The 24,245-nt window shown below is 46.8% G+C and overlaps 1 protein-coding gene across 1 annotated transcript; it reads right to left on the bottom strand.

Annotated features, from left to right (window-relative positions):
* Positions 1-2,033: 2,033 nt before the first annotated feature.
* On the bottom strand, positions 2,034-23,986 carry LOC125448183 (gametocyte-specific factor 1-like; the record flags this gene model as incomplete). The annotated part of the gene is made up of 7 exons (XM_059643685.1): positions 2,034-2,320; positions 3,641-3,687; positions 7,326-7,456; positions 8,978-9,047; positions 10,351-10,431; positions 18,103-18,229; positions 23,884-23,986. Coding segments are annotated over 7 exons (601 nt in total), but the record flags the coding sequence as incomplete, so codon positions are not given.
* Between the last annotated feature and the right edge of the window lie 259 nt (positions 23,987-24,245).

Genomic DNA, 24,245 nt, shown 5'->3' with positions numbered 1-24,245 from the left:
GTCTGTCCTGCTGGTGAAACAGGACATATCCAAGGATGGTGATGGTGATGGTGATGTCTGGGACATTGTTTGTAAGGTATGAATCTGCAAGTATAACTGTGTCAGGCTGAGGTTTAACCAGCCTGTGAGACAGCTCTCCCAATTTTAGCACTAACCCCCAGATGTTAGTGAGAAGGACTTTGCAGGGTCAGCAGGGCTGTTTATTCTGTTGTCTTTTCTGGTGCCTAGGTCGATGCCAGGTGATCCATCTGGTTTCATTTCTTTGAGACTTTGTAGCAATTGGTACAACTAAGTAGGCCACTTCAGGGGGCAATTGAGAGTCAAGGTGAGGGTGGCAGATTTTCCAACAATCGGCAATGATTTCATTGCGATCAGTGGGATTCAAACCCGGGTGCCCAGAACATTGGCTGGGTTTCTGGATTAATTGTCTAGCGACAATATCACTAGGCTATCGCCTACCGATAGAATGAATAGTACAAGCTCACACTCTAACTCTAACTGACAGAAAAAACAAGGGACATGCACCCACTGAAATGCATGGCAGAATGAAACAAGTCCAATGTGTTCAACAATGGACTCATTCGAACTGTCACAGATGCATCTGCCTGTGATACAACTGGTAGGAGTGACCACCACAAAGTACTTGTGGAAACAAAATCTGGTCTTCACAACAAGGTTATTGTCCATCTGGCAAGGTATCCTCCAAGTCCCACTGACTTGGAAATATATCACACCTCTTCCATGGGTCAGAAGCCTAGAACTCCCTTCCCAACAGCACTATGTGTGCCCTGCCATTACAAATGCCAGAGCAGCTCAATGCAGCTTCTTAAGGATAATTTATAACAGGTGATAAATGCTGACCCAGCCAATGACATCCCCATGCGAACAGTGAATATCAAGGACACATCTATTCTGGTGTCACTGTTTCGCTCACTCCCCACATCTTTGAGCATATAATTTATTCCAATCCTTTCATCTTTTACCACCCCACCCAATCCCACACTCCCATCACCTTTCACCATCCCACCCGGTCTAATCCCTATACCCTTCACATCCTGCATGGTCGAACTGTACTCTTCCTCCATTCATCCAGACACCCATTAATGTCCTACCAAATCCAACCCCACTCTCACCCTCAGTTCCCATTCACTTTAACATCCGATCCACTCTCCTCCTAACTTGCCCTGGGATATCCCTCCCCAATTTCATTTTTTTTTTTAAAACATTCATTGGCTGTGAGTAGCACTAGCAAAGTGCTCTTGGCAGCTACCTTCTTGAATCTCCTGTGTCCTGGAGGTAGACCCACAATACCCTTCGGGAGTATGTTCCAAGATTGGGATCCAGCGACAGTGAAGGAATGGTGATATATTTCCAAGTCAGGACGGTGAGTGGGATGGATGGCAAGTTGCAGGTGGTGATGTTCCCATGTATCTGCTGCCCTTGTCCTTCCAGATGGACGTGACCGTGGGTTTTGGGAGGTGCTGTTAAAGAATCTGTGGTGAATTTCTGCAGTGCTGCAACTGAGTGTTAGTGATAGAGGGAGCAAACTTGGAAAGTGGTGAATGAGGTGGGAATGGAATGGCAAAACCTGGACACCTCACCTGGAGTCCCTGACAGCTTAACACATGGTGCTGTTTCATAATAGCATCCTCTCATTAAAACAGTTTACGAAGGGCATATATAAAAGAACATGTTTGGACAATTTGCATACATTGGGGGAAACTTCTAAAAATATTACAATATGAAACTGGGGTTGCGGTCGGGGGGGGGGGGGGCGGGCGGGGGAAACACGAGTTATCATGGTATACGGATTCCACTCATCACTTAGTGACAGCTTCCATTACCTGGAGGAGTTTACAGCAGCACAAGAAACTAAGAAGGGAGTCTTACTTTCCTATCGGCCTCAATGCTTCTGTTTGTGGAGTGCTAAAAGACTTGCACTTATATAGCATCACTTGTGGCCACGGGATGTCCCAAAGCACTTCATCGCCAATGAAGCACTGTTGAAATGCAATGTGATAGTTAAATGAGATGAGAACAGGTCATTTTGGCAAAAGTTATTTGAAAATGAATCAGGCTGGTTCCAGCAAGACAACTAAACATTTCTATTAAAAAATGAATCACTTAGTTGGCAACAAAGTAAGTTCATTGACTGACAGTTTACAGTCTTTCCACCATTTTAAGCAATGCTTCATGAAACAAGCGACAGAAATAGAAACAAATGGCACAAACTCAATTGTGGGTCCAAACCTCGAATGGAATATTACTGCCTTCTTCATTAGGTTCCCTTTTGAGCTGGCTCCACAACACAGGAAGCAAGCTGAAAGACAATCAGAAAATAAATGAGCGCTGGTTATTTGTTCGTATAACAGCAAGCTGTCATCTTGAGCTTTCAGGGTTCCAACCCCCAGCTGACAAGAGTGCAGCGAAGCCTTTACATATCAGCACTATGACCACATGCATCTGCAGCGGGGCAATGCCCAATATAATGTGTCTCGCATCTGTAGGCAGATGGTGGCATAGGGCTAATGTCACTGGACAAGTAATCCAGGGGCCTGGGCTAACACTGAGGACACGGGTTTGAATCCCTCCATGGCAGCCAGCTCAATAACTCTGGAATAACGCCCATGGAAATATTATCTGGGTTCACTAACACCCTCTTTTGGGCCGAAAATCTGACATCTCTACCTAGTCTAGCTTACATGTGACACAATCCAAGGGCATTTAGAGGTGACTGGCAGGGGGACGGGAGGGAGGCAGTGATTAGCACTGCAGCCTCACAGCACAAGGGACTCAGGTTCAATTCCACCCTCGGGCGACTGTCTGTGTGGAGTTTGCACATTCTCCCTGTGTTTGCGTAGGTTTTCTCCAGGTGCTCCGGTTTCCTCCCACAGTCCAAAGATGTTGCAGGCTCGGTGGATTGGCCATGTTGAATTGCCCATTGTGTCCAGGGATGCATAGGTTGGGTGGGTTAATAGTAATTGCAGGATTATAGGGATATGGTGTGGGAATCGGTCTGTGTGGGATGGTCTTCAAAGAGTCAGTGCTGACCCCATGGGCCAAATGGCCTCTATGCACACTGTAGGGATTCTATGATTCAAACAACAGTACTTGGTACAAATGCTACTGAGAGTTTCTCATTACAGAATCATCACAGAATCCCTACAGTGTGGAAGTGGGTCATTCAGTCAATCTAATCCATACCGACCCTTAGAAAGCATCCCACCCAGACCCAGCTAACCCTCCTAGCCTGTACTTCCCTGGACACGATGGGCAATTTAGTATAGTCAACTCACCCTAACCTGCACATCTTTGGACTGTGGGAGGAAACGGGAGTACCCAGAGGAAACCCATGCAGACACAGGGAAAACGTGCAAACTCCACACAGTCACTCAAGGCTGGTTTTGAATCTGGATCCCTGAGGGAGCAGTGCTAATCACTAAGCCACTGCACTGCTCCACCTGACCTAGCGCATATTATGGGGCACAGCAGCATAGTGGTTATGTCAGTTGACTAATGCACTGGGTGTACAAGATTAAGTTAAATACAAGTGGAATAAGCCAATATCAAAATTAATGGCTATGGCAAAACTCAGACTGGGATTTCAAAGAGAATATGACCATCCCGCCCTGATACTCACAGACTGCAGTGGGACAGCAGATAGTTCTTTCCCTTTTGAGGCCATACCTGAAACCAAAGCACAGAGAGAGGTTCGAGTTACAACCAGACAGAACCAGAATCCTCTTGGGTCACAACACAAAATGAGCTTGAATGCCTGAATGAAAGATTGTGCATGTCTTCTGAATGTGGGTCCTCCATTTTCAAGGTTCTGTCTCAAGTGCCTCTGCACTCCGCTTCATTCATGTGGGTCTCAATATCCATAGGCTTCTGCCCTCCTATATATTTAAATACAAATTTTGAGCCAAGTGACTACCCATTTCTTCATCCTGAAACCTGCCACTTCTTTATAAATTAATTTATGGGATGTGAGCGTTGCTGGCTGGCCAGTATTTATTGCGCATCCCTACCTGCCCCTTGAGAAGGTGGTAGTGCTGTGGGTTGACCCACAATGCCCTTAGGGAGGGTAATTCTAGGATTTTGACCCAGTGACAGTAAAGGATGGTGAGTGGCTTGGAGGGGAACTTGCAGGGGGTGGTGTTCCCATATATCTGCTGCCCTTGACCCCTGGATGGAAGTGGTCGTGGGTTTGGAAGGTGCTGCCTGAGGATCTTTGGGGAATTTCTGCAGTGCATCTTGTAGATGGTACACACTGCTGCTACTGAGCACCAGTGGTGGGGGGAGTGGGATGTTTGTGGATGTGGTGCCAATCAAGCGGGAGCTGCTTTGGTCAAGCTTCTTGAGTGTTGTTGGGGCTGCACCCGTCCAGGCAAGCGGACAAGATCCCATTGCGCTCCTGACTTGCACCCTGTAGATGGTGGACAGGCTTTGGGGAGTCAGGAGGTGAGTTACTTGCTGCAGTGTTCCTAGCTTCTGATCTGCTATTGTAGCCACTGTGTTTATAATGGAAAGTCCAATTGAGTTTCTGGTCAATGATAACCCCCAGGATGTTGATAATGTGGGATTCAGTTATGGTAACACTATTGAATGTCAAGGGGTGGTGGAGGATTGCCTCTTATTGGAGATGGTCATTGCTAGGCATTTGTGTGGCGCAAATGTTATTTGCCACTTGTCAGCCCAAGCCTGGATATTGTCCAGATCTTGTTGAACTTGAACACGAACGGCTTCAGCATCTAAGGAGTTGTGAACGGTGCAAAATATTGTGTAATCATTGGCAAACATCCTCATTTCTGACCTCATGATGGAGGGAAGGTCAATGATGAAGCAGCTGAAGATGATTGGGCCGAGGACACTACCCTGAGGAACTCCTGCAGAGATGTCCTGGAGCTGAGATGATGAAACTCTAAGGAAGCATCACTGTCTTCTTATGTACCAGCTATGACTCCAGCCAGTGGAGAGTTTGGCCCAATACCGATTGATTCCAGTTTTGCGGGGGCTCCTTGAAGCCACACTCAGTCGAACGCAGCCTTGATGTCAAGGGCTGTCACTCTCACCTCACCACTGGAATTCAGCTCTTTTGTCCATGTTTGAACCAAGGCTGTAATGAGATCAGGATATGAATGGCCCTGGCAGAACCCAGGTAAAGCGACATGTAGTGGTCAGGTCATAGAGTCAGAGCTGCACAGCATGGAAACAGACCCTTTAATCTGACTCGTCCATGCCAGTCAGATATGCTAAATAAATCTAGTCCTATCTGCCAGCATTTGGCCCATATCTCTCTAAACCCTTCCTATTCATGTACCCACCCAGATGCCTTTTAAATGTTGTAATTGTACCAGCCTCCACCACTTCCTCCGGCAGCTCATTCCACACACACACACCATCCTCTGCATAAAAATGTTGCCTCTCAGGTTTTTTTTATATCTTTCTCCTTTCATCTTAAACCTATGTCCTTCTAGTTTTGGACTCACCCACCCCAGGGAAAAGACCTTACCTATTCATCCTATCCATGCCCATTATCATCTTATAAACCTCTATGAGGTCACCCCTCAGCCTCTGATACTCCAGGGAAAATAGCCCCAGTCTATTCAGCCTCTCCCCGTAGCTGAAACTCTCCAATGCTGGCAACATCAATGTAAATTTTTCTAAACCCATTCAAGTTTCAAAACATCCTTCCTACAGCAAGGAGACTAGAATTGAACACCGTATTCCAAAAGCGGCCTAACCAATGTCCTGTACAGCTGTAACATTACCTCCTAACTCCTATACTCAATGCACTGACCAATAAAGGGAAGCACATCAAATGCCTTCTTCACTACCCTGTCTACTCGAGACTCCACTTTCAAGGAACTATGAACCTGCACTCCAAGGTCCCTCTGTTTAGCAACACTCCCCAGAACCTTACCACAATGCATTGATTTGCTTTTCCGAAATGCTAAACCTCACATTTATCTAAATTAAACTCCATCTGCCACTCGTCAGCCCATTTGCCTATCTAATCAACGTCCCTCTGAAGAAACCTTCTCCACTGTCCACTATGCCTCCAACATCATTGCACTAGTAAGCCAGAGAATCCAATATTCTGGGGTTACGGGTTCAAATCCCACCACAGCAAATGGTGACATCCGAATTCAATAAAAATTTTAACTGCAACCATGTGTTTTATAGGATATCGAGATAACGAAGTGTAGAGCTGGATAAACACATCATGTGAAATCCACATTGATACCACTGGACTGCAGGGTTACATAAGCTTCAAAACCTCTCCTCCCCCAATGCATTCCAAAACCAGCCGAGCTCATCCCCACCTCCCTAAACTGTTTTTCCTCTCACCTCAAGCCCCACCCCCATTTCCTACCTACTAACCTAATCCCACTCCCTTGACCTGTCCGTCCTCCCCAGACTGACCGATCCCCTCCCTACCTCCCCACCTACACTCACCTCTACTGGCTCCATCCCCACCTCTTTAACTTGTCTGTCTCCTCTCCACCTATCTTCTCCTCTATCCATCTTCGATCTGCCTCAGATAACAAAGTGTGAAGCTAGATAAATACAGCAGGCCAATCAGCATCTCAGGAGCACAAAACTGACATTTCGGGCCTAGACCCTTCATCAGATCTGCCTCCCCCTCTTTCCCTATTTATTTCAGAACCCCCTTCCCCTCCCCCATTTCTGATGAAGGCCTGAAATGTTAGCTTTTGTGGTCCTAAGACGCTGCTTGGCCTGCAGTGCTCATCTAGCTCTACACTTTGTTATCTCAGATTCTCCAGCATCTGCAGTTCCTATTATCTCTCATATACATTTCTGAACTCTATCTGGTTCACTAATATCCTTTCAGAAAGTAAGTCTGCTGTGCTTAAGCAAAAAAAAAACAAATATCTGCAGATGCTAGTATAGAAGTCAAAACACACAGTGCTGGAGAGACTTGTAGGTCTAGCACATCTGTGGAGACAGAAAGCAGAGATAAGGTTTCGGGTTTGTGACCCTCCTTCAGAACACACTGGAGCAAAAACATTAACCCTGCTTTCTCTCCACAGATGCTGCCAGACCTGCTGAGTTTCCCTAGCAATTTTTCTTCATCCTTATCTGGTCTGGCCTACACATGACTCCAGACCCACAGTAATTGAGTGAGTCTCAGCCATTTCAAAGTGGGGTTAAGAGAGCCACTCAGTTCAATTAGGGATGGGCAACAAATGCTGGCCTTGCCAGCAATGCCCACACCCCACAAATGAATTAATGAAACAACATCATCTCTGTTAATAATGCATGATTTGCCCGCGGCTCCTGGCTCTCCTCTCGCCTCTTACCAATTCTCCACGGCCGGACAAATGGAATGGATCCCACGCAGGCGTTTGAGGAGGACAGCTGCTCTGGGAAAGATTTGGGGGCTCTCACCCCAGCTGTAATGTTGTGGCTGCTTTCGTATGCTGAAACAGAACTAGAGACAAGGCAACAACGAAATTCCAGCTGCTCAAATCGCAAAGTCTCTTTACTTTCCACACAACCACAGCTACACATATATTGACAGGAAAAAAAAAACATGAAGCTTGCAATGCCCAGGAGGGAGGGATTGCTGGCAAATCAGGATCACCCACTGCCTGGATTCAGCACCACCTAATCCCAGGAAGCTGAGCCTGGGTTTGACAAGCTAGTCAATGTGGGCAGAACAGTAGCAAATGGAATTTAACCCAGTGCAGTGCGAGGCAATGCATTTGGGGAGGAACAGGGCAAGGGAATACATGATAAATGGTAGCGTAGAGGGACAGAGAGACCTTGGCGTGCACGTCCACAGATCAGTGAACATAGCTGGACTGGTTGATAAATGGGCTTACTGCCTTACTGAGCTGAGATATAGAAGACAAGAGCAGGAAGATAAACACAGAATGCTGGGAGGAACTCAGCAGGTCTGGCAGTATCTGTGGAGAGAGAGAAACAGAGTAAATATTTCAAGTCTGGTATAATTGCTCAGAACTACTCTGCTTTTGAGTCATATTGAACTCAAAACATTTTTCTCTTTCCACAGATACTGCCAGACCTACTGAGTCTCCCGAGCCTTCTCCATGCTTGTTGAAAATTTCCAGCATCCACAGTATTTTGCTTTTACCAAAAGTGCAAGAAGTTGTTGTTGTGCTGTACAGGACTCTGGTGAGGCCACAGCTGGAGTACTGTGTGCAGTTCTGGTCACCACACTATAGAAAGGCTGGGATTGCACTGGAGAGGGTGCAGGGGAAATGCACCAGGATGTTACCTGGACTGGAAGCTGTTATTTATAAGGAAGGATTGGATGGATGGGTGTTGCTTTCTCTGGAATAGAGCAGGCCAAGGGAAGACATAATTGAGGTGCAGAGAATAATGAGGGGTCTAGATGAGGTGAACAGGAAAACACTATTCCCTTTGGTAAGAAGGGGTCAGAACCAGGGGTGTAGATTTGAGGTGGATTTTTCTCATCCAGAGAACAGAGAAGATCTGGATTCAGTGTCTAAGAGGCAGATACCCCCAGACCTTTTGAAAAAATACTTGGATATACATTCTGGGACCAGACTGGATAGTCACTGGTCAGCCTGAGAGGACACAATGCTATATCTGCAACAAGAAAGGACTGGAGTCTGCTTAGCTCTAATCAGAGGGTACATTTCATCTGGGCTTGGGGAACTGTCAGCTTTCAAAACGTGTCAAACCCCTCCCCTTTCTCATCTAACATCCTTCCTTCTCTCTGCTCCCTCCCTTCACAGTTGTTTTAAAACCAGCTTTGAATTGCAATTAAGACTGAAACCCTTTGCTTATTGATTTCACAGTCCGGTTACCAGACGATAGTAACCTGTTCCTGTAAATACTAGCAATGTGCTTGCTGAAGAAGCAAATGAGAATAGGACAACATAACAAGTCCAACACGCTTTCCACAGCAGACAGACAACCTGAAGCAAAATCAATCCTTGCAACATGTGAGGAAGATTGGTACCTGGCTTTGACGCAGTTTTTGTTTAGATTGGTGTAGCCATAGATGAATGTTTCACGTGATTCGTCTTCATCTGCAGAGCATCAGTTTAAAGGAAAACAGTAAAATAAAAAAGTTAAAAAGAAAATCCAAAAACGTTGCAGTTAATGAGCTTGGAGGTCAAAGCTGGATGCCTGTGTACTGTGTGGTGTAATCCATCACCACAACGGACAGGTTGGAACGAAATTACTCATTTATCCCTGTTTAGCCACCCAGATGACAGGACTTTGCAATCACACACAATTAAAGCAATACCCACTAGTTACCAGGATTGAACAAAGTATAGAGACAATTAGCACTGATGCCTGGTTTAAGGGGATGACTGAATTGGACCAGTAAGCCACATCAGCAAGGGCAGGTCAGAATGACAGATAGTGCACTCTACTCCTGGGCAGCAACACTGACATTTTACCTTCTTACAGACTTTCAGGGAGCAGGAGCTCCTGTCCCATAATGTGGGAATATTCTCCCTTTCCCTCTTCTCCACCTCTCAGTCTGGGTACACCCAATCAGGTTTAGCTGCCTCAATTGTAAAACTGCCCGCTAAGCTCCCTCTCATCCACCACTCTTCACCCCTTCCCTTGTCTCCCAGTTCTCTCTCCTATCTGTTCTGCACACCCCTCCATAAACTCCATTCCAACCCTACTGTAGACACTACTCCCCCTTGCTATCCCCACTCCTCTATCCCACCTCACCTCTTCCCCAATACTCTTCTCCTTTCCCCTCTCACTGCTCTTCACCAGGTAGCCCCCTGGTCCTTTCCTCCTACTGCCAAGCCCTCTTCTAAACCCTATACCCTGTACCCTCCTTGCTGTCAAAGCCTTACCCCATCAGCCCTCGTCTTCTTTCCCTGTTCCTTCATGTACCTCACTCCGAGGGGCAGCTGTCTTTTCTTTAACATGCCTCCCGAGGAACACAAAGCAACAGATCGTTGAATCCGGACAGTGTGGAAAGAATGCCCCAGCCAGGCCCACTCCTCCTTACATTTCCCACCTAGCCTGCACATCTCTGAACAAGATGGGCAATTTCTCATGGCCAATCCACCCTAACCTGCACATCTTTGGACTGTGGGAGGAAACCGGAGCACACTGAGAAAACCCACACAGACACAGAAAGAATTTGCAAACTCCATATAGCCAATCACCGAACCCAGGTCCCTAGCACTGTACGGCCCAGATGGGTGAATTCAAGTGACACAGCAACACAGACAACAGTATCATAGGAGGGTGTGTTGATGCTTTGTAAGGGAGGGAAAGGAGTTACATGTGGGAGTTAAAGTGAGCAAGGGACATCTTCAGGAGCAAATCAATACGACAGCAAATAAATTCAGCACTGACCTTTTTCCCAGTCTTCTTCTAGCAGGGGACACTGCCAAGTACTTGGTGGGATATCACAGGGTTTTCTCTGTGCACTCCTAACTGCAAGATAAGGCAGATGCTTACTGGCAAGTACAATGTAAGAAACATGTAGATGAGCAATGCATAGTCTTTACGTTTGTGTGCTAGCACCCACATCATCAGCAGGCTGTGGGGTGTTCAAAGCTAGCTGGTCTCACACATGACAACTATACAGATCTGCAACCACCCAAGGAAGCTGTCAGGGTTCCTGTTTCTAATCACCAACCAGCAATCTCTGCTGGAAATCTGTTGGACATTGGATACACACATTCCATGTTTAAATTGTCTCCTGTAACTCTGATGGAGCATTGACAAGTTGGCTGTGCCCACTGGACTGGATCTCAGCAAGCTCCATGCAGGAAACATCATCACAGCTAACGTGTTGCCTCAAGCACTCAGCTGGCTGCTTCATTTGAACATACATACAGAACAGGAGAAGGAGATTATTCAGCCTCTGCAACTTGCTCCACAAATCAATAAGACCATAGCAGACCCATTTGTGCCCCTAATTCCTATCTACTGTGTCTTAATTTTTTTACATTATTGTGAAAGGACTGCTATTCTGAATTTTTATTTCTTTACTTTGCTAATTTATTACTACAATTTTGTGCTTTTGAAGGTCTGTAACGCTAGACTTTTTAAAAATTTCCTTATTTTCTAATTTTTTTCCCCCCCAAAGAATTTGTACTCCAGAATCTGTACCCAGGTACCTTTGTTCCTAAGATGACACCACCTCAAGTAAGTGGTGACTTGTAAACCTTTCACGGTACTCATGTGAGTACGTGACAATAATGCTAATTTAATTGTTAATTCAGTTCTTACTCCTAATAACCCTCAATTCACCTGCCTAACAATAAACTATCTACTTCCACCTTAAAAACATTCATTGACCCTACCTCCACAATCAGTTAGCTCAGTTGGCTGGACGGCTGGTTTGCAATACAGTATGATGCCAAAAGCATGGGGTAAATTCCCACACCAACTGAGGTCATCATGAAGGACTGTCCTCCTCAACCTCTCCCCTTGCCCAAGGCATGGTGATCCTCAGGGTAAATCACCACCAGCCATTTCTCTCTGATGAGCGCGCAACCCATGGTCTGCTGGCGCCATGGTAATTTTTCTTCACCGTCCACCGAGACAGAGCTCCAAAGGCACGCAACCCTTGAAGAGAATAAGGTTCACCTTGTCTCTGCCCTGAAACCCCTAATTTTAAAACAGTTCCCCCCCTTACTCTGGGCTGACCCACAAGAGGAAACATCATTTCCATGCCCACCCTGTTAAGACTATCCAGGATCTTATACACTCCAATCAAGTCAGCCCTCATTCTTCTGAACTCCAGTGGAAACAAGTACAATCTGTCTAACCTATCCTTATAGGATAACCCACTTATTTCCGGTATCAACCTGGTAAACCTGCTCTGTGCCATCCTCACTGTATTCCCATCCTTCCTGAGATAAGGGGAACTAAAGTGTACAGAATATTCAAGATGTCAGCTCACCAATGTCTTGATAACTGAAATATTACATCCTTATTTTATGTTCAATTCCTCCCATAATACAGAGTTGCATCCCATCCTTCTTACTCAATTCTACTCATTCAAGTGATCATGTTTAGAAAGGCTAAGTGACAGTAGTATTGATGGCATTTAATTCACATTACAGACCTGATTACAGAACCTAAGCTAACACTCTCAAGAGCTTCTGCGCTGCAGCAGTAGTGACCCTACTACTGAGCCAGGATACCTGGGTTCAAATTCCACCTGCTCCAAAGGTATACAATAACCTCTCCAAACAGATTCATTAAAAAAAAACTAAGCTGATCCAATGTGCAATGTTGACTGGCTGGGTATTCACCCTCAGCTGTCTTCACTAGTGCTTCAGGAAAACACACTGGTTCCCACTGCACTCTCAGAACAGCAGAAAATCCTGGGGAGAGTAGTTAGGTCAGGCAGAAACCAATTGCTTCAAGAGTCTCAGAGTGGGAGAACTTACACCCTGCCGAATCACACATGCATAACCCCACTTCCCTCAGTCACCAGAACTCGGGTACAGTTTGATTAAAAGCCAAGAACAAAGATCAATACAGCAAAGGAACAGGCCCTTCAGCCCCCACAACTCTGCATTGACACATTTTACCCTTCCACACTAACACTGCCTACACTTACAGGATCCATATCCCTCTGTTCTCTTCCTATTCATGTATTTGTCCAGGTGCTTCCTGAATGCTGCTACTGTATCTGCTTCCACCATCTCCTCTGGCAGTGCGTTCCAGGCACTCACCACCCTTTGTACGAAAAACATGCCTTGCACATCTTTTTTAAATTTCCCCCCTCACACCTTGAATCCGTGTCCCCTAGTAATTGACCCCTCTACTCTGGGGGAAAAGCCTAATGCTTTCCACTCTGTCCATGTCATTCACAATCTTATAAACCATCAGATCATCCCTCAACCCCTTGCGTTCCAGTGAAAACCACCCGAAACGTCAAGCTTTCCTGCTCCGCTGATGCTGCTTGGCCTGCTGTGTTCATCCAGCTTCACACCGTGTTATCCCAGTCTATTCAAACTTTCTTCATAGCCAAAATCATCCATACCAGGCAACATCCTGGCAAACAGTTTCTGTACCCTCTCCTAAACATCCATATCCTCCTGGCAGTGTGGTGACCAGAACTGTACTCAATATTCCAAGTGTGGCCTAACTAAAAAGTGAGGATTCAGCAATGTGAGGTGGATCACTTTCACAAACCTTACCATTTTTGTGAGCACTTGGACTGTGTATTCAATACAGCTCGCAGCAACAAGAGAGCATTAATCCAACTTTAGAGTGGATTGTCTCCTATTATCTTAAAGGTGAATGTTGCTTTGGAATATCCTTAATGGCTGACAATGTTAACACTGAAGGAGCACTTTAGAAACTGCACGGCCTCTTCAGATGATTTATTTTGCAGTTATTTCCTAAGCAACCGGCTCAGAGATATTATTACATGCCTCTGGAGCAGGTGGGACTACGCTTTTAGGGGGTGGCCATCGCCATATTTGTTGCCCATTCTTAACTTCCTGTGAATTGAGTGGCACAGTCAGACACTGCAGAGGGTCAGTTAAGAATCAATTACATTGGCTGACAGTCTGGGATCATGTAAGCCAGACTAGCCAAGGATGGCAGATTTGTCTCCCTCAAGGACACTAGTGAACCAGATGGGCTTTTACAATCGATGGCTGTCATAGTCAGCAGTACCAAAACCAGCTTTCAATTCCAGAGTTATGAACTGAATTAAAAGTCCACAAGCTGCCATACTGGGATTTAAACCTGTGTCCCCGAAGCATTAAAATGTGAGGCTGGATGAACACAGCAGGCCAAGCAGCATCTCAGGAGCACAAAAGCTGACGTTTCGGGCCTAGACCCTTCATCAGAGAGGGGGGGGGATGGGGTGAGGGTTCTGGAATAAATAGGGAGAGAGGGGGAGGCGGAGGCGGACCGAAGATGGAGAGAAAAGAAGATAGGTGGAGAGGTAGGGAGGGGATAGGTCAGTCCAGGGAAGACGGACAGGTCAAGGAGGTGGGATGAGGTTAGTAGGTAGATGGGGGTGCAGCTTGGGGTGGGAGGAAGGGATGGGTGAGAGGAAGAACAGGTTAGGGAGGCAGAGACAGGTTGGACTGGTTTTGGGATGCAGTGGGTGGAGGGCAAGAGCCGGGCTGGTTTAGGGATGCGGTGGGGGAAGGGGAGATTTTGAAACTGGTGAAGTCCACATTGATACCATTAGGCTGCAGGGTTCCCAGGCGGAATATGAGTTGCTGTTCCTGCAACCTTTGGGTGGCATCATTGTGGCACTGCAGGAGGCCCATGATGGACATGTCATCTAAAGAATGGGAGGGGGAGTGGAAATGGTTTGCAACTGGGAGGTGCAGTTGTTTGTTGCGAACTGAGCGGAAGTGTTCTGCAAAGCGGTCCCCAAGCCTCCGCTTGGTTTCCCCAATGTAGAGGAAGCCACGCCGGGTACAGTGGATGCAGTATACCACATTGGCAGATGTGCAGGTGAACCTCTGCTTAATGTGGAATGTCATCTTGGGGCCTGGGATAGGGGTGAGGGAGGAGGTGTGGGGGCAAGTGTAGCATTTCCTGCGGTTGCAGGGGAAGGTGCTGGGTGTGGTGGGGTTGGAGGGCAGTGTGGAGCGAACAAGGGAGTCACGGAGAGAGTGGTCTCTCCGGAAAGCAAACAGGGGTGGAGATGGAAAAATGTCTTGGGTGGTGGGGTCGGATTGTAGATGGCGGAAGTGTCGGAGGATGATGCGCGTACAATCCTCCGACACTTCCGCCATCTACAATCCGACCCCACCACCCAAGACATTTTTCCATCCCCACCCCTGTCTGCTTTCCGGAGAGACCACTCTCTCCGTGACTCCCTTGTTCGCTCCACACTGCCCTCCAACCCCACCACACCCGGCACCTTCCCCTGCAACCGCAGGAAATGCTACACTTGCCCCCACACCTCCTCCCTCACCCCTATCCCAGGCCCCAAGATGACATTCCACATTAAGCAGAGGTTCACCTGCACATCTGCCAATGTGGTATACTGCATCCACTGTACCCGGCGTGGCTTCCTCTACATTGGGGAAACCAAGCGGAGGCTTGGGGACCGCTTTGCAGAACACTTCCGCTCAGTTCGCAACAAACAACTGCACCTCCCAGTTGCAAACCATTTCCACTCCCCCTCCCATTCTTCAGATGACATGTCCATCATGGGCCTCCTGCAGTGCCACAATGATGCCACCCAAAGGTTGCAGGAACAGCAACTCATATTCCGCCTGGGAACCCTGCAGCCTAATGGTATCAATGTGGACTTCACCAGTTTCAAAATCTCCCCTTCCCCCACCGCATCCCTAAACCAGCCCAGTTCGTCCCCTCCCCCCACTGCACCACACAACCAGCCCAGCTCTTCCCCTCCACCCACTGCATCCCAAAACCAGTCCAACCTGTCTCTGCCTCCCTAACCTGTTCTTCCTCTCACCCATCCCTTCCTCCCACCCCAAGCCGCACCCCCATCTACCTATTAACCTCATCCCACCTCCTTGACCTGTCTGTCTTCCCTGGACTGACCTATCCCCTCCCTACCTCCCCACCTATACTCTCTCCACCTATCTTCTTTTCTCTTCATCTTCGGTCCGCCTCCCCCTCTCTCCCTATTTATTCCAGAACCCTCACCCCATCCCCCTCTCTGATGAAGGGTCTAGGCCCGAAACGTCAGCTTTTGTGCTCCTGAGATGCTGCTTGGCCTGCTGTGTTCATCCAGCCTCACATTTTATTACCTTGGATTCTCCAGCATCTGCAGTTCCCATTATCCCCGAAGCATTAGCTTGGGCCTCTCTGGCTGACGAGTCCAGTACCATTACCATGGAGTTACCATCTCTCCTGCTAATGTGCATAGGACATTGAACATAGGGAGGTTAGCAGTATCAATGGGATTAGCATCCTTGAAAGTAGATAAACTGCCAAGGTCAGATTGCACCCCCACCCTCCCCCAGAAGAAACTAGGGAAGAAAGAGTGGATGCTCTGAACTCTAATTTCCACTGGCATGGTACCAGTGGTTGGGAGGACTGCTAATGTTGTACTTTAAAGGGAGAGGAGGAGAAAGCAAATAGATCCAGACCAGTCAGTCTAACAGCAGTCACAGGCAGATTAGTAGAATCAATTCAGAGACAGGATAAACAGTCACTTAGAAAGGCAGGGATTAATCAAGGACAGACAGTGTGAATTTACTAAGGGAAGATCACGCCTGACAAAGTTGATTAAACATTTTGAGCAGGTAACGAGGTGGATTGATGAGGGCACTGCAATTAATATGGTCCACAGCTTTTAACAAGGTCACACATAACAGACATCTCAGAAGAATCAAAAAAAAACTTGGGATCCTGGGGAATGCAGCAAGGTAGAGACAAAATTTACTCAGTGATGGAAAACAAAGGGTAATGTTGGACAGGTGTTTCTGCGACTGGGAGGCTGTTTCCGGCATGGTTCTTCAGGGTCAGTACTAGGTATACTGCTTTTTAACAGTTTATATTAACAATTTGGGCATAAACATAGGGATGCCTGAAGAAGCCATTTTCAGATGACGCAAGAATTGGCTGTGCAGTTGAGTGAGAAGGATAGCTGTAGGCTGAGAATTTGACCTAGGAAAATGTGAGATGACACATTTGTGGAGGTCAAGCAGGGCAAAGGATTGCATAATTAACAGGCGAATACTGAGAGATATAGAGGAAGTGGGGGACCATGGAGTGAATGCAGATCCCTGAAGGTAGCAGGACAGAGGGATAGGGAGCTTGAGTAGCCATTTGGAATACCTTCCTTTCTTAGCTGACACACAGAATATGAGAGCAGGGAAGTTACACTGAAAAAATGCAGGGAAGATTGGATTGGCCAGCGACGTTATTCAGAGTACAAAGCAGGCGGAGGGAAGGCTTGATCAAGATGTACAAAGTTATGAGGTGGATGGGAACAGTCTATTTCCCTCAGCAGAGAGGTCAATGACCAATAGGTTTAAAGTGATTGGCAGAAAGATCAGAGGGAGAGAAGGAAAAACACTGGGATCTAAAGCTCACTGCCTGGAAGGTTAGTGGAGGCAGAAACACCTGACTCACTTCAAAGATGTCTGGAGCTGCAGGGCTCTAAAGGCTGGAAAGCGAGATTCAGCCAGCCTAGACAGAATAGACCAAGTTGTCTCTTTATGTGCCGTGAACTTTCCATGATTGTATGTGCTGGTTGATGCAGTGAAATGATATGGAGAGGTGATGACATGGTGGTAAATGCACTGGACTAGTAATCCAGAAACCCCAGGCTAATGTTCTGGTACCCCGGTAGCTGGTGAAATTAGAACTCAATGAAAAAGCTGGTTTAATGATGAGCCTTGATACAACCATTGTCAATTGCTGTACAAGCCCATCTGATTCACTAATGCCCTTTAGGGAAGGAAATCTACCGTCCTTATCTGGTCTGGCTGACATATGACTTCAGACCATGTAGTTGTGGTATGGACAATAAATGCTGGCCAATCAAGAGACCTCCTGCATCCTGAGAGTGAGAAAACATAGCTGGAATAGCGATCAGGTAACTAGATGTTCCATTCAGACTGATGAAGCCGAAGTAAGGTCAATGCTGGATAGAACAACCCAAAACTGATGTGGAAAGTGACTCAAAACTGTAAGGTGATTCTGGTAAATACAGATATATACTCCAAAAAGCTGGTTACCCAGGACAGATGGGTGCATCTCTGCAAGAACAGAACCCACTGCAGAAATTCACCTAAGATCCTTCGGTAGCACCTTCCAAACCCATGACCACTTCAATCTAGGAGGAGGAGGGCAGCAGGTACATGGAAATACCACACCCTGCAAAATCCACCTCCAAGGCACTCACCATCCTGATTTGAAAATATATTGCCAGTCCTTCGGTATCTCTGGGTCACAATCTTGGAATTCCCTCCCTACAGCACATGGACTGCAGCAATGCCAGAAGGCAGCACATGACCACTTTCACAAGGGGGCAACTACAGAAGGCAATAAATGCTGGCCCAGCCAGCAACGCCTATATCCCATAAATGAATTAAATAAATGATCTAGCCAGAACTAAAACATGCATTAGTTTCACATAAAAGATTTAAACCAAAAAGTTAAACTACTCTCGAACACAACTTGGGTTCTTACCAAAATCTTCTTCAATAACCTTCTTGTCTGCACAAATAGTGATATGATGCTTCATTTCCGCTTTTGGGATCCGGTGTCTAGCATTGAAAGGACAGGACTCCAAATTCCGAGCTTTATCTGGGAAATTCTGGTGGTAAAGCCATTACAGAAACAACACACGTAATTTAGGACCAGCCCACCCATGAACATTGTTGAAAAGCCAGCATCCAACACACTTCCTGCCCACAAATCTCGCTTGAAGGGTCACAATGTCATTAAGAGGTGGGAATGAAACAGTAAAAATATTGGGAATGAAAATCTTGCTGTCAAATCTTGCTTTTGCATTTAATTTGAGGTGACCAAATCACTTGGCGCTTTCTCTCAGGAATTGCAGCTTCCACTTTGAAAATTGAGGAAAAAAAACTGCACATTTTACAGTAACATAATTAAGTTTAACCACACTGTTTTTCAAAGCCCTGAGGCTTTTACTTCAAGGTTCCAGCTCTCCCAAGAGACTGGGCTTAGATTAAATATGTCTTCCAACAGCAGTAATTTGGTTTGTTAAAGAAAGACTCTGCGTGCAATGGTCCAAGACGTATTAGGAGCAATCAGCAAGCTCAACTGTAGAATCCGACAGAAATGATCTGCTCCCTGTACAAAATGATCTGAAGAGATGTTAAGGAATGAACTGCAAAAGTTATGTTGGTACTGCACACAGTTCAAACGGAGGGAAGAAACGGCTGTTTTTTTTATTGGGACTGACTGTAACATGCTAGAGGATAACATCGGTTTGGTTGGGGGGGGGGGCGTCACCTTGGAGATGCACGAAGGAGTCTGATGTATCACTGATACCATGGCATTTCACCAGGGGTAAGGGGGAGGCTAGGTCTCCCTGTGCAGAGGCTAACTGTGCAACTGTGAAATTTAAGACGACAATTAAAGGGGTCTTCTGACTCGTGACATTTTACCAGTGGTTAGCATGCTGGGTTTGGTTCGGCATTATTTCAGCTTAATAACATTCAGAGGGAGCCGGCAAGAGAGAGTAGGTCATTCTTATTCCAATTGCAAGTTTTTTTCTTAAAAAAAAGAAGCTGACTTTTGAAAAGAAGTGGAATGTCTGATTGTTAAACACACAAACATTCTCACATTCCAAAAACCAATACAGTTCTCAAGGTCAAATAATTCAGTGAACTTGTTCCAGACGGACACTACAGAAACAGTCCTCTTCCAGATTCTGCATGAATTTGGAGTAGTCCATTCAGCCCCCTAAAGCCCTGCTCTGCCATTTGATGAGCTGACCTCATCCCTGCCTCTGCCCCCGTCTAGCCCTGACACCCTTTGACACTATTGTCAATCAAGAATAGACACTTGCTCAGCCTTTAAAATATTTATTGACTCAACCTTGACTGCTCTCTGCAGACTAACAGACCTCAGAGAAAGATAAAATCCCCATCTTAAATGGGAGACCCCCTTGTTTAGAAATTGGGTCCCACAGTTCTACGCTCTCCCACAGGGGGAAATATCCTTTCAGCTGCCCCCTTGCCCAGTCCCTTCATATGTTTCAATAAGATTACCTCTCATTCTTTTAAACACCACTGGAGATGGACCCAATCCATCCAACTTTGGTTCTGTTAACCCTGTAATCACTGAATCGGAGAGTCATAGTCACAGAGGTATTCAGCATGGAAACAGACCCTTTGGCCCAACTCGTCCATGCTGACCAGATTTACTAAACTGAACTAGTCCCATTCATTAAAAACCAAAAGGACTGCAGGTGCTATAAATCAGGAACAAAAACAAACTTGCTGGAAAAGCTCAGAGATAATGGGAACTGCAGATGCTGGAGAATCCGAGATAACAAAGTGTGAAGCTGGACGAACACAGCAGACCAAGCAGCATCTTAGGAGCACAAAAGCTGATGTTTCGGGCCTAGACGCTTCATCAAAAAAGGGGGATGGGGAGGGGATTCTGAAATAAATAAGGAGAGAGGGGGAGGCAGACTGGAGATGGATAGAGGAGAAGATAGGTGGAGAGGAGCGTATGGGTGGGGAGGCAGGGAGGGGATAGGTCAGTCCGGGAAGGACGGCCAGGTCAAGGGGGCGGGATGAGGTCAGTAGGTAGGAAATGGAGGTGTGGCTTGAGGTGGGAGGAGGGGATAGGTGAGAGGAAGAACAGGTTAGGCAGGCTGGGACGAGCTGGGCTGGTTTTGGGATGCAGTGGCAGGAGGGGAGATTTTGAAGCTGGAGAAATCCACATTGATACCATTCGGCTGCAGGGTTCCCAAGGGGAATATGAGTTGCTGTTCCTGCAACCTCCGGGTGGCATCATTATGGCACTGCAGGAGGCCCAGGGTGGACATGTCGTCTAAGGAATGGGAGGGGGAGTTAAAATGGTTCACAACTGGGAGGTGCAGGTATCAGAGATAATGGGAACTGCAGATGCTGGAGAATCCAAGACAACAAAATGTGAGGCTGGATGAACACAGCAGGCCAAGCAGCATCTCAGGAGCACAAAAGCTGATGTTTCGGGCCTAGACCCTCTCTGATGAAGGGTCTAGGCCCGAAACGTCAGCTTTTGTGCTCCTGAGATGCTGCTTGGCCTGCTGTGTTCATCCAGCCTCACATTTTGTTGTCTGGGAGCTGCACGTGTTTACTGCAAACCAGGCGTAGGTGTTCTGCAAAGCAGTCCCCAAGCCTCCGCTTGGTTTCCCCAATGTAGAGGTGGCCACACCGGATGCAGTATACCACATTGGCAGATGTGCAGGTGAACATCTGCTCGATGTGGAAAGTCATCTTGGGGCCTGGGATGGGGGTGAGGGAGGTGGTGTGGGGGCAAGTGTAGCACTTTCTGCGGTTGCAGGGGAAAGTGCCGGGTGTGGTGGGATTGGAGGGGAGCGTGGAGCGGACAAGTGAGTTGCGGAGAGACTCTCCGGAAGGCAGACAAGGGTGGGGTGGGAAAAACATCTTTGGTGGTGGGGTCAGATTGTAGATGGCGGAAGTGTTGGAGGATGATGCGTTGTATCCGGAGGTTGGTAGGGTGGTATTGAGGACTAGGGGGAATTCTCTTGGGGCGGTTATTGCGAGGGCGGGGTGTGAGGGATGAGGTGCGGGAAACACGGTCGAGGGCGTTCTCGACCACTGCTGGGGGGGAAGTCGTGGCCCTTGAAGAACGAGGACATCTGGGATGTGCGGGAGTGGAATGCCTCATCCTGGGAGCAGATGCGGCGGAGGCGAAGGAATTGGGAATAGGGGATGGAATTTTTGCAGGAAGGTCGGTGGGAGGTGGTGTATTCCAGGTAGCTGTGGGAGTCGGTGGGCTTGAAATGGACATCGGTTTGTAGGTGGTTACCTGAGATGGAGACAGAAAGGTCCAGGAAGGTAAGGGATGTGTTGGAGATGGTCCAGGTGAACTAGAGGTTGGGGTGGAAGGTGTTGGTGAAATGGATGAACTGTTCGAGCTCCTCTTGGGCACATGAGGCGGCACCGAGACAGTAATCAGGTCTGGCAGCATCGGTGAAGAAAAAAAAGAATCAGAGTTAACGTTTCAGATCTGGTGACCCTTCCGCAGAACTGGTGGTAACTAGGAAAACAGAAGAGAGGGAGGAGAATGGAGTAGGGAGTAAACAGCAGGATAAAGGATTGAGCACAAAGGGACAGATGAGCAGTTGGATTGACAAAGGAGATGATAACAACGTGGCTAGGAGGGTGAATAACTGATAATTAGTCCCATTCATTTCCCACTGGGCATGGAAAGAAGTCATTCATTGGGTCCACGCTAAGCAAGTCATGAAGCTAAAGAAACCTGCACACAAATGGTCCAGAGTGTTTAAGAGATAACAAGGTGTAGAGCTGGATGAACACAGCAGGCCAAGCAGCATCGGAGGAGCGGGAAGGCTGATGTTTTGGGCCTAGACCCTTCTTCAGAAAATTCTTCAAATTTCTGAACAAGGGTCTGGACCCAAAACGTCAGCCTTCCCACTCCTCCGATGCTGCTTGGCCTGCTGTGTTCATCCAGCTCTACACCTTGTTATCTCAGATTCTCCAGCATCTGCAGTGTTTAGTTGGGATTCATTCCTAGAAAGCGTCAGCAGGGTGAGAAGCACTCTCACCCGTAGCGGAGATTCAGGTCTCTAGTGAACAGAATATCTGCCCCCATGCTTCAGTGCAGTACCATGGGAGTGCTGCTTTATTGAAGGCATTGCCTTTCAGTTCAGATAGAGTCAATGATTCATTACAGTGCAAAAGGGAGCTGTTGAGGAATAATATGTAGATTCTCGTGGAATGCCATTGTATGGCAGCCTCCAGTCTGAAAAATAGCCATGTACCATGGCTTTGTGCTGTTTCTGTCTTACAGCCCACTTCTAATCCAATCTGACACTGACCCTCCATTTCCATCAGCCTCCATTTTATTAGCCAGCCTTTCCACAGTTCTTTGTCAAAACTTTTCTTGAAATTCATATAGACAACATTCCCCTCATCAACACTCACTGTTGCTTTCTCAAAAAAAAAATTCAACCAGTCAACAAGCTGCATTTCACAAATCCATACAGGCTTTGCTTAAATTCAAACCTCTGCAATGGCTGGTTGTTTAGCCTCCACTGTAATAGCACCGTTTGTAAAACTTTATCCAATACTGATGTTTAACTGATTGGCCTGTGGTTACTGTAAATGCCCTTATGCCTTCTTTTGAATAAGGGAGCAACATTTGCCACTGTCCAATTCTCTGGTGCCCTTCTCATGTCGAGGGGAGATGGGCAGATTGCAACAAACCTGCCTGCAATTGCCACTCCAATTTCTTTTTGCAAAAGTGCAAGCCATTCAGACCGGGCGAGCTATCCACTAACCGCAGTCAGATAATAGTTCTCAAATTCTGATGCATCATACGTTTCTTGGTTTCTACATACTCTCTACCTCACGGGAAATGGTGACAAAAGGATTATGTCAAAGGTGTCCCTTCAAATTTTAAGAAATTGTTTCCCAAAATAGCACACAAAAGGCTTGGGTTAAAAAAATGGGAGTAGCAGGATGGTCAGTGTTAGCTTCGAAGGGCAAGTCGGCTAACGGACAGAAAAACAGCCTGTCTGAAGAGTCTAGGCCCGAAACGTCAGCTTTTGTGCTCCCGAGATGCTGCTTGGCCTGCTGTGTTCATCCAGCCCCACGCTTTGTTATCTGTCATGGTAAATGGTTGTTTTTCAGACCACAGAACAGTAGACAGCGGCGCCCCCAAAGGCACAGTGCTTTCCAGGTACCGGAAAACAGTAAATGCAATTCAAAATTTGCAGGCAGTACCGAACTTGGAGGCTTTATAAACAAGGAAAGGGATACTAGACCACTGTAACAGGAAACTGACTGGCTAGCAGAATGGGCCAACATGGGGCAGAAGCAGTTCAATGCGGAGAAGTGAGAGGTGAAAGATTTTGGCAGTAGGGATGGGAAGAGGCAATCAAGACTTCAGAGCAAAGTTCAGAAGAGTGCGCAGAGAGTCACCAGACCTGAAACATTAACTCTGTTTTATCTTTCACAGATGCTGCCAGACCTGCTGAGCTTTGCCAGCAACTTTGTGTTGCTGCATTTGGCTACTGACATCTTTAGCTCTGGAATCCCCTCCACACTTCTATTGCTTGCTTGGAGCCTCCTCAAAAACTGTTTCGCCAGGCTACAGTTATCTGTCCTAATAACTTTTGCCCAATTGCATACCTGCGATCCATCTGGGCAGCAAATTATCCTAGAGGCTGCTATATAAATGCAAGTTGCTGTATGCACCGGGCTTTCCAAGGATACAGTTATAAACCTGGAGACTTACCTTCCTGCATTTCACCAGGTGGTATGGAAATCTACAAGCTCGGATGTGGTGGTTCTTGTCATATGGACACTGCAGGAGGTCATCAGGATCAATGAAACTCATTCTGAAAATTACACAGCGCAATTACGTAGGAGCCAGGGAAAGAAACTATCAGACCTCATGCAGACTTGTGAGCACTCACTGTACATGCATTAACTCAGTCAGAATTTCGTGTTTAAAAGCAATACATTGTTTCATAGCAATCCATCACATACATTCAAAAAAGACAAGGTCAGTTCATGGAACGGTTGTGAACTGTTGCAACTGCAAGGCTATTCAGTCCATCACATCCATGCCAGCTCTCTCAATGAACAATTCAACAC

This window comes from Stegostoma tigrinum, unplaced genomic scaffold (assembly GCF_030684315.1).
Source record: "Stegostoma tigrinum isolate sSteTig4 unplaced genomic scaffold, sSteTig4.hap1 scaffold_178, whole genome shotgun sequence".
Classification (NCBI taxonomy): Eukaryota; Metazoa; Chordata; class Chondrichthyes; order Orectolobiformes; family Stegostomatidae; genus Stegostoma; species Stegostoma tigrinum.
The sequence above is the reverse complement of the archived record's forward strand: the minus strand, read 5'-3'. Positions and strand labels throughout refer to the sequence as shown.